The following is a 14,944-nucleotide window of genomic DNA, read 5'->3' on the forward strand; positions in this document are numbered from 1 at the left end:
TCCTGGCCTGGGCTGGTAGATCAGTTGACACAGGGTCGCCCTGGCATATAAACATCCCAGGTTCAATCCTGATCATGGCACACAGGAGAAGTGACCATATGCTTCCCCCCTCACCCATTTCCTCTTCTTCCCCTCTTCCTCTCCCGGAGCCAGTGGCTTGAATGATTCAAGTGTGGTCCTGAGTGCTGAGGATAACTCCGTTGAAGATCATCAGCCTCAGGCAGTTGAAATAGCCTGATACTTGACCATTGGCCCAAGATGGGGCTGCCAGGTGGATCCTGGTCGGAGCACATGAGTGAGTCTGCCTCACTACCTATCCAGATCTTACCTAAAAATAAAAACCCCACAATAATCAAAACAGCATGGCATTGGCAGAATAAAAGTGACATATAGATCAATGGAACAGAATCGAAAGCCCAGAAATAAAGCCACATATATATGGACAAATAATCTTAGACAAAGGAGCCAAAAACACACAATGGAGAAAAGAAAGCCTCTTCAATAAATGATGCTGGGAAAATTGGAAAGCTACATGCAAAAGAATGAAACTTGACTACACTTTGTCCCCCTGTAAAAAAATTACTTCAAAATGAATCAGACCTAAATATAAGATCTTATAAATTACATAAAAGGAAACATAAGTACTAAACTCATGGACCTTGGCCACAGAGAACAATTTATGAATTTGACCCCAAAGACAAGGGAAGTAAAGGCAAAAATAAACGAATGGGACTAGATCAAACTAAAAAGTTTCTGCACAGCAAAAGAAACTGACAAGAAAACAAATAGGCAGTCAACTAAATGAGAGATGATATTTGTAAACAACAGCTCTGATAAGGGGTTAATATCCAAAATAAATAAAGAACTCACAGAGCTCAGCAATAAATAAGTAAACAAACCAATTAAAATATGGGGAGAGGACCTAAATAGATACTTCTCCCAAGAAGACATACAAATGGCCAACAAATATGATATATGAAAGGATGTATATCTTCACTAGCTATTAGAGAAATGCAAATCAAAACTACAATGAGATACCACCTTACCCGTTAGATTGGCTGTTATCAACAAGACAGATAATAACAAGTGTTGAAGATATTGTGGAGACAAAGAAACTTTCATTCACTGCTGGTGGGAATGTAAATTAATACAACTATTATGGAAGAAAGTATGGTGGTTCCTCAAAATAGAATAGCCTGACCAGGTGGTGGCTCAGTGGATACAGTGTTGGGCTGGGATGTGGAGGACTCAGGTTTGAAACCCTGAGGTCAGCACCGGCTTGAGCGAGGGTTCATCTGGCTTGAGCGCAGGGTTGCTGGCTTGATCATAGTCAGTGACCATGCCTAAAGGTTGCTGGCTTGAAGCCCAAGATCACAAGATTGAGCAAGGGGTCACTCGCTCTGCTGGAGTCCCCTGGTCAAAGCACGCATGTGAAAGCAATCAATGAACAACTAAAGTGCTGCAACAAAGAATTGATGCTTCTCATCTCTCTTCCTTCCTGCTGGTCTGTCCCTCTCTCTGTCTCTGTCTCTCTTGCTTAAAGGAAAAAAAAAGTGAAGTGGTTACCAGGGAGAGGGGGATGTGAGGGTGAGGGGGGGAAGGTATAAAGAGGGACAAATATACAGGGATGGAAAATGGCTTGACTTCGCATGATGGGTATACAACATAACCAACAGTTCCAATGCTATAGAAACCTTTACCTGAGACCAATGTTACTGTTATTGACCAATGTCACCCTGTTAAATTTAATTTTCTAAATAAAAAAAACAAAAACAAAAAAAAACACCTGTCCCAGCCAGGGCACACAGGAGAAGCGCCCATTTGCTTCTCCACCCCTCCGCCGCGCTTTCCTCTCTGTCTCTCTCTTCCCCTCCCGCAGCCAAGACTCCATTGGAGCAAAGATGGCCCGGGCGCTGGGCATGGCTCTGTGGCCTCTGCCTCAGGCGCTAGAGTGGCTCTGGTCGCAACATGGTGACGCCCAGGATGGGCAAAGCATCGCCCCCTGGTGGGCAGAGCGTCGCCCCTGGTGGGTGTGCCGGGTGGATCCCGGTCGGGCGCATGCGGGAGTCTGTCTGACTGTCTCTCCCCGTTTCCAGCTTCAGAAAAATGAAAAAAAAAAAAAACAAACAAAAAAAAAACACCTGTCCTATCATTTCCCTATATTTTCTTTTTTTTGAGGTGGGGGTGAAAAAGAGAGAGAGAGAGAAAGGGACAGATAGGGACAAACAGGAAGAGAGAGAGATGAAAAGCATCAATTCTTCACTGCAGCTCCTTAGTTGTTCATGGACTACTTTCTCATATGTGCCTTGATGGGGGTGGAGGGGGTGGCGCTACAGCAGAGCAAGTGAACCTTTGCTCAAGCCAATGACCTTGGGCTCAAGCCAGCAACCTTGGGCTTCAAACTAGTGACCTTTGGGCTCAAGCCAGTGACCATGGGGTCATGTCTATGATCCCACGCTCAAGCTGGCGACCCCTCACTCAAGCTGATGAGCCCTCGCTCAAGCAGGTGACTCTGGGGTTTCGAATCTAGATTCTCTGTGTCCCAGTCCGAAGTTATCCACTGTGCCACTGCCTGGTCAGGTTTTTCCCTACATTTTCAACCATTAATTAGTAAATGTTGAATTGACTGCTTTGGTTCTAGCAATGTTTCTCTGGAATGCCTCTAACCATACTTTACACCTCAGGTCTTACTCAATTAACTCCTAAAATGCTACATCATTTTGCAAAAGTAAATAAACTTCATGTTGTTCTTCTGTAAAGCTGCTATTCCTAAATATGCAGTGACTTCCAAGTGTGAATGTGCTGTGAGGAAGCCGCAGAGCTGTGGCCTTACTTTCCATCAACAGTACAGCTGCACACAGAGGGCCGCTGCTTATCACTAGGCCCACAAAGACTTCCTTCCAACTTAGAATATTCTTTGCAGAAAATGGCAAAATAGGTTTATAATTCAGACATATTAAGTTAGGAAGCTTTGTCTATAAAATGCACATTAAATAAGAACAGCAGAGTAAGTAAGCAAAATCCAAGGTAAAAAAAGGCAGAACCATTTGGGTTTTGGTGACCACCACCCTTCATCATAGGCCTACTAGTATCCCTTGCTTTGTAATTCTGTAGTCAGAGTAATGTGTCAGAAAACATTCTGGTGTCTTTTACTCCAGGAACTCTTTCCCAGCTCACATGCCTTTCTTGACCGTGTGAGTCTATATACCACATTGGGCTACGGTCATAGTCGTTATTCCACTAAGCAGCGTGAGTCCTGAACTCAATATAAGTTCCACAGAACCACACATAGTGCACTGTACAAAGTCGGCATGTGGCAAAGTTCTACTGAATAAATTATATTATCTGATCCTTAAAAAGTTACCATGCCAGTATCTGAAAAACATACTTAGAAGACAGAGAAGGCATACTTACTGTGGCTGGATAAATCCATGTTGTGGTGTTACTGTAAGGCAATGTGCTGGCCAGTACAGCTCAAATTTCAGTATCCTAAGAGAATTATTTAAAATCTGGAAGCGTCTAGTTTTTGCCAAATCACCTATTATATCAAAAAAAAAATGTTGTTAACATTTAACATTAGTGAAAAAGAGATAAATTGTAAAAATAAATTTTAAATAACTACACTACTAAAACAGTTTATTTTGCTTTCGCAATTGCCCAGTTATAGGAATTTCAAATCCTGTTAAAGCAAAACCATCTATCTGTTTACTCTTAGAAACTACAGAGATACTGAACAAAGGTAGAGAAAAAAAAATCTAGATTGTTACCACCTGGTCTTATCTTGGGTACATAGAGAAACACCACTGTTATTCTTACCCTGAACCAACTATGTCAATGTTGAGGGTAAAAAAAAGGCCAAGTGCCACCTGACTAGGCAGTGGTACAGTGGATAGAGCATCGGCCTGGGATTCTGAGGTCCCAGGTTCAAAACCCCGAGGTCGCCGGCTTGAGTGCAGGCTCACCAGCTTGAATGCAGTGTCACTGGCTTAAGAGTAGGATCATAGACATGACCCCATGGTCGCTGGCTTGAGCAAGGGGTCACTCCCTCTGCTGGACCTGCCTCCACCATCAAGGCACATATGAGAAAGCAATCAGTTAACTAAGGTGCTACAACAAAAAATTGATGCTTCTTGTCTCTCTCCCTTCCTGTCTGTCTGTCTCCACCCCTGCTAAAAAAGCAAAACTAAACAAAACAAACAAACAAAAGGCCAAGTGCTGGCCCTGGCTGGTTGACTAGGGTAGAATGTCAGCCCAGTGTATGGATGTCCCGGACTCGATTCCTGGTCAGAGTACAAAGTAAAAGCTACCATCTGTTTCTTCCCTCCTCCCTCTCCCTCTTCTTTCTCTCGTCCCCTCTGCAGCCAGTGGCTCGATGGGTTCTAGCATTGCCCCGGGTGCTGAGGATAGCTCAGCTGGTCTGAGAGTCAGCCTCAGGAGCTAAAAACAGCTTGATTGATGCAAGCATCAGCCCCAGATGGGGTTGCTGAATGAATCCTGGTTGGGGTGCATGTAGGAGTCTATCTCCCCTCCTCTCACTTGGGGGGAGGGGGGAGGCCAAGTGCCACATGTGTTCTTTGGGGCAGAGGATGTGGCAGAAGGAACAGATCATAGGTCATAGGTGGCTTGCCGTACAGGGAACTGGGAAGTGGGAACTTGGACTGAGGGTCATGGCCCTGTGTTAGAATGATGCTGTGGTCAAGTCTTAGTAGATGAGAGGAGGACCTTTGCAAGTCATTGGTCATGTGCATAAAGTTCACATATATATTCCAGATGAGCCACAGGTACAAACAAGTGCAGACCTGGGTCTCAAGAGTTCATTTCGGTTGGGTTGTTGCTGACATACTCACAAGTAGAAGGGGCTACCAAAATCAAGTGTTCAGGTTGGACAGTCCACAATTCTTCAGAGGATGACTCATCCTGAGGTGGGTGAACAACTTGTGAAAGTGGAAAACTCTGAGGATCTTTAACTGGTAAAACATCCAAAGAAACATTGCAACCATGTTTTCCAAGACTGTCAGATTCACTACAGAAAGAAAGGGAAAAAAAAAACAAATTAAAAGTGATAGAAAGCCAGATTGTTACAAATTAAAAGTGACAGAAAGCCAGATTATCTTTATATTCTTCATAAATTTAAAAACATTTAGATGAAAGTTCAATGCATACTGTGTATTTTTCAGCGAATAAAAATCCTTCATTGTCTATTCTTAATGTATAAAAAATACCGTGTAAGTCAAATACTATTATACAAATTTTTACTTAGAATACTCAGTGATTTAAATTCTTCCCTGCCTTGACTTTTGCATGCCATATGAAGTCTCTTATAGGGGTTTACTGGAAATTATCCAGTATTAAGAATTTAAAAACAAAACAAAACTCTTAATGTATCTATAACTGGTTTCATGATGCTGATACACACACACACACACACACACTATCCCGAGGAAAATACCAAAGTAAAAAAATGCTAATAAAGTTTAGAAAGCTTTTAATTAAATGTTGAAATAGCATTTTCAAATAAGCTTTAGATTACAAAAAAACTGTAATTCAAATAATTTTATATAACCACAAAAGCACATGACTTAATTGAAGTTCAACTGTGCAAAATCCGAATTCTCCTATCCTATAGTAAAACATCTTTAGGTCCACACAGCAGACAGAAATCCCTTTCTTTACCTTTATCCATTGCCCACCCCCCCACTCCTTTTCAAAGCAGACCTCTATTGACCCAGGGGCATAATGAAGGCACCTGCCAAAAGTCAGAAATAATTTTTAAAAATTAAAAAGTTTATTCTTGGCTTTTTAGCTTCCGAAGAACCAGTTCCTCACATTAAGTGATTTTCAATATAATTTTTAATTATGTAACTATCTTTAATTCTTTCTTTGATTGAATATCTTAGAAGAAAATTAACATTATAATGATGGGGTAAACAAAGCAAGCTGAAGCGAACTAGAGGTACTGGGGTAACGGAGGTGGGTGGGTGTGAGTCAGCAGTGAGCTTAGCTGGTGGCACTGGGATTTGCAGGGAACTTTCAGGCAGTATGAGTTGGCAACACTGAGATCAAGGAGACAGTTCATGTAATGAGCAGACTGGTTGAAAACAAAAGGATTGAGTAAAATGTAAACATAGTGTGGACAGTAGGACCAGGATTCTCAGTATTGGAGAAAAAAGGTAGAATAAGGGAAAGGAAAACACTGTGTTATGTTATATTAGACTTGGAAGTATCAGTGTAAACTCACAGTTCCAACATATTTATAGACAGATAAGGATACATGTGGATTTATATGTAAATGTATTATTTCCTATGTTTGTCCACTGAGAGAGCCCAGAAGTAATGACATCTCAAAATCAACAGCATACCTATTACCCATATCCTGGTTTCAATATCGTTCTCTACTTAAAGAAAGCAGGACTTCTAAGAGAAGTCCCAGCTAGTCTAGGGCCTGGACAGGGAAAATATAACATGAGCCTAAAATATCCTGTTGTGCCACCAAATAAGAAGGTGCTCAAAGAATGATGTGGGCATATCAAAAGAATCAAGGAGTCAAATTAAGGACCACATAATAACAGTAAAGGATTAATACTGAACCCATGAGTTCATCTCAAGTGAATAAATAAGTAAAAGAGGAAAAGTATATCTCTTCGTCATACTGGAAAGATAACTAATAAATGTAGGAAAATGAAATTGGAAAATCACCATTTGGTGGCCCTGGCCAGTTGGCTCAGTGGCAGAGCGTCGGCCTGGCATGCAGGAGTCCCAGGTTCAATTCCCGGCCAGGGCACACAGGAGAAGCGCCATCTGCTTCTCCACCCCTCCCCCTCTCCTTCCTCTCTGTCTCTCTCTTCCCCTCCCGCAGCCAAGGCTCCACTGGAGCAAAGTTAGCCTGGGCGCTGAGGATGGCTTCGTGGCCTCTGCCTCAGGCACTAGAGTGGCTCTGGATGCAACAGAGCATCGCCCCCTGGTGGGCATGCCGGGTGGATCCCGGTCGGGCACATGCAGGAGTCCGACTGCCTCCTAGTTTCCGGCTTCAGGAAAAAAAAAAAAAAAAAAAAAAAAAAACACACACAAAGAGGAAGGGGAAAGAGACAGCTTCTGTTTATTTATTTAATTATTAAGGACATTATTGGGGAACTGGAAAAATTTGAATGGAATCTGTGGACTAGATGGTAGTACTGACTGTTTGAATATTACTGTCCTAATTTTGATGGATTTGCCATGGCTATGTAAGAGAGCTGTTGTGTTTCGAAGAAACTTAGGGCTAGCTGGTCATCATGCCTACAACTTACCCTTAAATGGTTCAGAAAAAATGTTATGTATACATAAAGAATAAGGTAAATGTGGTAAAATGTTAACAACTGAGGAATCTCAATGCAGGTAGTATATGGGAGTTCTCTGAACAGTTTTTTAACTTTTCCATAAATTTGGAATTATTTCAACTAAAACCAAAATAATAATAATAATAAAGTACAGAAGAAAGACCAAGTAATGAATCAAGTAATCTTGAAAACTGTTGACAGATGTTTTCTTTGTATTACCTTTTAGATTCTAAGTTAGCATTGGAAGAAGACTGAAGAAATTTTCTGCTAGAAATGGAATCTCTGAATTCCCCAATTACTGAAAGTATAATTTTCTGCATGTTTCCATAAAAGAGTTGAACATCTTTAGGCTGTTGGGGAAGATCATACACTGAAACAGAAATTATGTTTGAAATACATGAATCCACATAATCACATCACAAAATAGCAGATAAATTTATATATCTTTTGCAGCCACAAAATATTATTGCTAGATTGGGAATAGGTAACATTTTGATTTTTAGTACTGCTGACAAGCATCAAATCATAGGCAATTCAGTATCAATCATGCTCCAGCCTTGGATTTGAACTACAACCTTGCCAATCATTAGCTCTGTGACCTTTGGCAACTTAACCTTTCTAAGCTTTAGTCTCAAGTATAATATGGAATCACAATCTATCTCAGGGGTTGTGTGAACATCAAAATAAGAACATTTTAAAAGTTATACGTGACACAAACATTTATATAAAGCTTGCTGTGGGCTAGGCACTGTTCTATTTCCTTTTCATGTGTATGAACCTAGTTGTTTCCACAACTCATGGAGACAGGTATTATCTCCACATCAAAGATGAGGAATCTGAAGCACAGAAGTTAAGAGTACACAATTAAATAAGTGACAGTCTCACAGATTAGTTTAAGCAAATCAAGTAACTAGCAATATTGATATAATATTGTAGATCAATAAAATAGTGCTGGAGTTGAACATCTCTAGATTAGTCCACCAGAATTTATAAATACAAGAAATTTTATAGAACATATCTGTATTCTACATATAAATTAGGTGTTAATTACATTTTTAAAACATGAAAATTAAAAAAAACACAGGAAGTGTAAACTGAAATTTATAATAACTAAGACAGCTGACTATGAAAGTTGAAATCTACTGTGAAAATGTTTGCCACTAATTACATATTTTACAGAAGTGAGATTATAAATTCTTGTAATAGTAATATACTCAAACAAATGTTATTGAAAATAATCATTTACAAAGTAAAACTGCAGCTGTCATAAGTGATGTTTCCTCTCTTCATCTGGATGATAAATATACCATCTTGAGCAATCCAATATTCCTTGAGGTAGAATCTGGTGTTCTAAAGACCCCCCGAAGTCCCAACTCAACCCCGTCTTAGATGGATGATCTTGGCATGTTACTTATCATTTGGCTGGATTTATAAACATGACCTTCAATTTAACACATTTATTGAAATTTTGTACATGAGGCTCCCTTTCCCAGGAACATCCTTCCCCATTTGTTTCTTCAAGATTCCTCAAAAGTAGCCCTGGCTGGTTGCTCAGTGGTAGAGCGTCGACCTGGCGTGCAGAAGTCCCGGGTTCGATTCCCGGCCAGGGCACACAGGAGAAGCGCCCATCTGCTTCCCCACCCCTCCCCCTCTCCTTCCTCTCTGTCTCTCTCTTCCCCTCCCGCAGCCGAGGCTCCACTGGAGCAAAGTTGGCCCGAGCGCTGAGGATGACTCTATGGCCTCTGCCTCAGGTGCTAGAATGGCCCTGGTTGCAACAGAGCAACGCCCAGACGGGCAGAGCATCGCCCCCTGGTGGGCATGCTGGGTGGATCCCAGTCGGGCACATGCGGGAGTCTGTCTGACTGCCTCCCCATTTCCAACTTCAGAAAAATACAAAAAAAAAAAAGATTCCTCAAAAGTCACCCCATTCTACATGGGGTAACCTTCTTCTGTGCTCTCCCAGATTCCTAAACAACTCTGCCACAGCACTTTTCATACTGTACCTTAATCATCTGTCCCCCCAAGCCTGTAAGCCTCTAAAGAGCAAGCACTCCATCTTTTACTTCTATAGACTGCACCCTATACTCTCCATAGATGTCCAGTCAACCAATGAATGAAATGTTGCTGAATCATGAAACTATGCCAAGCTCTGAACCACTACAAACTCAGGATATCTACTTTCAATCAGTCTTCACTGTTGTTACAATATGTAACTAAATGTTTGTGTGCCAAATAAACAGTACAGTTCAGTTTAACTCTTTCAGTGGGATCTTCCTTAGAAGAAATAAGGAAAGGTGAGGCTCAGGGGAGCTGAAGTTGCAGAGATGGGTCTTGAATTGAGTTTCAACTCCAAATCCAAGGTTCTTTCCATACTCTGCTCCCTTAGACACTGTTCACAAGACCCACTTCAAATATTTTCATTATTTTTAACTAACCCTTGTTACTGCATTTCCTCTGAGCAGACGTTTTAGACTCCTAATTACTGTTAATATTTTGATGTGTATACTCTTGCAACTTTACCTATGTAACTGTATAAATACACTATATTATTTTTATACCAACATGGGATCATACTATGCAAACTTTTAAAATAATTTTTATCAATAAATAGCTTTCCATGTTATTAATATGAAATCACATCATTGTTTCAATAGCTTCAAAATATTATACTATATAATTAACACCATACTGGCCTATCCAGGTGGTGGTGCAGTGGATAGAGCATAGGACTAGGACACAGAGGACCCAGGTTCGAAACCCTGGGGTCGCCAGCTTGAGCATGGGGTTGCTGGCTTGAATATGGGATCATAGACATGAACCCATGGTCGCTGGCTTGGGCCCAAAGGTCACTGGTTTAAAGTCCAAGGTTGCTGGCTTGAGCAAGAGGTCACTCACTCTGTTGTAGCCCCTCAGTCAAGGCACATATGAGAAAGCAGTCAATGAACAACAGAGGTGCCACACGAATAGTTGATGCTTCTCATCTCTCTCCCTTCCTGTCTGTCCCTATCTTTCCCTCTCTGTCTCTATGTCTCTGTCACAAAAAACCCAAAAATCCCATACTCATGGGCATTTATGTCATTTCAAATTTCTTGCTATCATTAACAATACCATGTTGAAAATCTGTACATCTTTACACAATTTGTACGTCTGAATACATATCTTTTTTTTTTTACAGAGAGATAGTCAGAAAGAGGGATAGGGACAGACAGACAGGATAGGGAGAGAGATGACAAGCATCAATCATTAGTTTTTCGTTGCAACACCTTAGTGTTGTTACTGCATTTCCTCTGAGCAGCGGTTTTAGACTCCTAATTACTGAAAAGATTAGGATTGGTTTCTCATATGTGCCTTGACCACTCAGGCCTTCAGCAGACTGAGTGACCCCTAGCTCGAGCCAGCAACCTTGGGTCTAAGCTGGTGAGCCTTGCTCAAGCCAGATGAGCCCATGCTTAAGCTGGTGACCTTAGGGGTCTTGAACTTGGGTCCTCCACATCCCAGTCCGATGCTCTATCCACTGCGCCACCACCTGGTCAGGCTGAATACGTATCTTTTGTATCAGTAATAAACACCATTAAATCCTTGAATAGTGGGATGACGTCAGAGTAATGACAACAGGAGAGATACTCTTGATCTCTCCCCTTGAAATTTCAACTAATTGAACATCTACAACACAGTGAAAGAATACCAGATGGGCTTGCAGACTTGCCTGAAAAGATCAGCTCACTGAATTGACTAAAGGTGGGAAAGGTTGAGAAGGAAGGTAGAAGATGACACACATGTAAGGTTGGCTCTAGAGAGGAGAGGAACCCAGCTTGACTGGGTTTTTGTATACTGGGGCTCCAGAGAGAGGAGAAACTGAGAGTGACTGTGTCGTCTCCTGCCAGGAGGAGTGGAGAGATAGGGGGGCAGTTGGAAAGATACTAAAACAAAGTGGCAGCAGAATGAGGGGTCACTGCCAGTATTCCCATGGCCTGCCAACTGCTGCACTTGACATAGAGACAGAGAAAAACAAATCGTGATCGTCCAAACTCTCAGATCCTGCCTACTTCCCCTTGAAGGGTACAGAGAGTAGAAGAGACATACCCCACAGCTAGTGCTCAAGGGCCACTCTTTCTCCTAAAGACCAGAGGTGCTCTGTGACTGGTCCACTGATCTGTTGAAACATAGGGAGAAGTGCCTGGAGGCCTGAGATCCCTATTGCTAAAGCTGTAAAGTCATAAACTGTCACAACAGACCCCACTCATATCATGACTACAGTGCCCCCTCCATCATCACAGAGGAGGTCACCCAGGAATTTCAGAGCTAAACCTTGTAATCCAGCATCATCTACTAGAAGAAACTAAATACAGAAAAACCTTTGGGAAGAGCAACGATTTTTTTCTTTTGAATTCTATTTTATTTATTATTTATTTTTAATTTTTTGTGACTTTTTTTATTATTTTTTCTTGAGATTTTTTTGTTTACTTTTTGAAGTTTTTCTATTTTTACTCCTGTTGTATTTTTATTTTTTCTTGTAGTTGTTTTTTGTTTGATTTCTTAACAATACCACTGTCCAATGCCATAATAGAAGAAGAAAACTGCTACCATGGCTACTCAAGAAAGAGATGCAGTTCAGAAAAAAAGAAAAAAATCTCCAGAAAGCAATTATCAATCACATGGAAATTTTGTAGTTAAATGATACAGAATTCAAAATTAAAGTTCTAAAAATACTCAGCAAGATGTGATAAGTTAATGAACTCAGAAAAAAAATTAATAAACAAAACGAGCATGTCACCAAGGAGACTGAAACTTTAAAAACAGAGATAAAGAACTCAATACTTGAATAGAAAAATGAGGTAGCAAGTTTAGCTAATAGAATAGGCCAGCTAGAGGAGAGAATCAGTGACATCGAAGACAGGCAACTAGAGATGCCACAGAAAGAGAATCACAAATAAAGCAAAATGATAAAGCTCTATGAAAACTGTCTGACTCCATCAGATAGAGCAATGTAAGAATAATGAGGGCCCTGGCCAGTTGACTTAGTGGTAGAGTGTCAGCCAGGCATGTGGATGTCCCAGGTTTGATTCTGGTTAGGGGAGACAGGAGAAGTGACCATCTGTCTCTCCATCCTTCCCTGTTCCCATCTCTTTCTCTGCCTCTCTCTTCCCCTTACACAGCCATGGTTCGACTGGTTCGAGCACACTGGCCCTGGGCAATGAGGATGGCTCCGTGAAGCCTCTGCCTCAGGTGCTAAAAATAGCTTGATTACAAGCACGGCCCCAGATGGGGAGAGCATAAGCCCCAGAAGGAGTTGCCAGGTGAATCCTGGTTGGACCACTTGTGGGTGTCTGTCTCTATCTCCCCTCCTCTCTCTTGGAAAAAAGAGGACAAAAAAAAATGCGAATAATGGGGTAAATCAGAAGAGGAAGAGAGGAAGAATGGAGAACCTCTTCAAACAAATAATTGATGCGAGTTTCCAAAGCCTATGAAAAGAGTTAGATCCTTAAATCCAAGAAGCAAGCAGAACACTTAGTTACCTCAACTGAAACAGACCTTTTGCAAGGCACACTTTAATAAAAATGTCAAAATTCAATGACAAAGAAAGAACCCTCAAGGCAGCTAGGGAAAAGAAAAACATAATATATAAAGTAAAGCCCATTAGGGCTTTAGATTGTCAGACTTCTCAGTAGAAATTCTATAAGCCAGTGACCCCAAACATTTAAAATATTGAAAGAGAGAAATAAGCAGCCAATAACAGTATACCCATCAAAGTGTCCCTCAAATATAATGGAGAAATAAAAACTTTTCCAGACATAGAGAAGCTGAGGGAATTAATTAATCACCAGAAAACCCTCATTTCAGGAAATACTTAACTCTACTGAATATGAAGAACAAAACTACAGGTAAAAGCTCCAACAAGGTTACAATTGAAGCAAGGATAATCTACGACAACAAAAACGTAAAGGGGAGAAGATAATGGTCTGCAGTAGTAAAGAAGGATGGATTGCACAAGCATTTATAAAACAAAGGACATGTATATAGGAAAACTTTTCTCTTAATAAAAAGTAATAAAAAAAATAACCTAATGGTAATCACCCACAAACCAAAACTGAAACACACAGTTTTAAAAAAGAACACAGGGAAAAGACGTAGGGAATATGACCACGCAAAAACAACAGACAGAAACACAAAAAAGAAGAACCAAAGGAGAATTACAGCTACCAGAAAACAAAACATAAAATGGCTATAGGAAATCCTTAAGCATCAATAATTACACTAAATGGAAATGGACTGAACTGACCATAAAGAACACAGAGTAGCTGACTGAATAAAAAAACCAAACCAAACCACATGCTGCCTTCAAAAAACACATCTGAGCTGCAAGGACAAAAGTAGACACAAAGTGAAAGGCTGGAAAACGATTCTCCAAGAAAATAATACCCAAAGAAAAGCAGGTATAGCCATACTCAGATCTGAAAATGCTGATTTCAAGACAACAAAGATAAAAAAGTCAAAGATGGACATTTCGTAATGATAAAGGGGACACTAAGTCAAAAAGACATAACACTTCTCACTATATACGCACTGAATCAGGGAGCACCAAAATATATGACATCTTCTAACAGACCCTCCCCCAAAAAAGAAAAGAAACAGACAAAAACAAAATCATACTTGAATAACTCAACACACCACTGACAACTTTATACAGATCATCCAAACAAAAATCAGTAAAGAGATATTGGCCTTAAGAGACACACCAGGCCAAATGGACATAATAGACATTTATAGAACATTTCATCTTAGGACATCAAATTATACATTTTTCCCCATTGTACATGGGACATTCTCAAAGATAAACCATATGTTGGGCCACAAAACTAACCTCAACAAATTCATGAAGATTAAAATTATACCAAGCAAATTCTCTGACCATAAGGTTCTGATAGAATTACACTCCAATAAGGAAGTAAATAAATCCACAAAAAATGTAAAAAATAAACAATATACTTCTAAAAAATGAATAGGTCAAAGAAGAAATAAAAGCAGAGGAGTCTATATCATTACAGGCTTATACTGAGAATCAAGAGAGATCCCAAGTAAATAACCTAACATCACTTCTGAAAGAACGAGAAAAAGAAGAACAAAGGCAGCCCAAGGTAAGCAGAAGAAAGGAAGCAGTAAAAATTAGAACAGAACTAAATGCAATAGAAAAAAAAAACTGTAGAAAAAATTAATACAACAAAGAGGTAGTTCTTTGAAAAGACCATAAAATTGACAAACCCCTGGCTAAACTCACTAAGGAAAAAAGAGAAATGACTCATATACACAAAATCCAAAATGAAAGAGGAGAAATTACCAGATACCACAGATATACAAAGGATCATACTAGAGTATTATGAAAGATTATATGCCACCAAATTCAACAATCTATTAATAGATGAAACTGATAAGTTCCTAGAACTATACAATCTTTCTAGACTGAATCATGAAGAACTGAAAAACTTAAACCCATAAGCAGAAAGGAAATAGAAACAACTATCAAAAGCCTCCCCAAAAATAAAAGTTCAGGAACAAATGGCTACACTAGTAAATTCTACCAAACATTCAAAGAAGGGTTGGTACCTGTCCTTCTCAAAGTCTTCCAAATA

General features: G+C 40.2%; 1 protein-coding gene across 2 annotated transcripts in view; it reads right to left on the minus strand.

The window, feature by feature from the left end:
* Positions 1–14,944, minus strand: part of CEP192 (centrosomal protein 192) — a 149,639-nt gene that overhangs the window by 20,703 nt on the left and 113,992 nt on the right. For both annotated transcript variants that reach the window (XM_066352246.1, XM_066352247.1), the window contains 3 exons: positions 7,536–7,686; positions 4,848–5,023; positions 3,415–3,538 (listed from right to left, as the gene is read on the minus strand). In XM_066352246.1, coding sequence (XP_066208343.1) covers positions 3,415–3,538; positions 4,848–5,023; positions 7,536–7,686 — 451 coding nt within the window. The remainder of the gene's footprint in view (positions 1–3,414; positions 3,539–4,847; positions 5,024–7,535; positions 7,687–14,944) is intronic.

This window comes from Saccopteryx leptura, chromosome 11 (genome assembly GCF_036850995.1).
Source record: "Saccopteryx leptura isolate mSacLep1 chromosome 11, mSacLep1_pri_phased_curated, whole genome shotgun sequence".
NCBI lineage: Eukaryota > Metazoa > Chordata > Mammalia > Chiroptera > Emballonuridae > Saccopteryx > Saccopteryx leptura.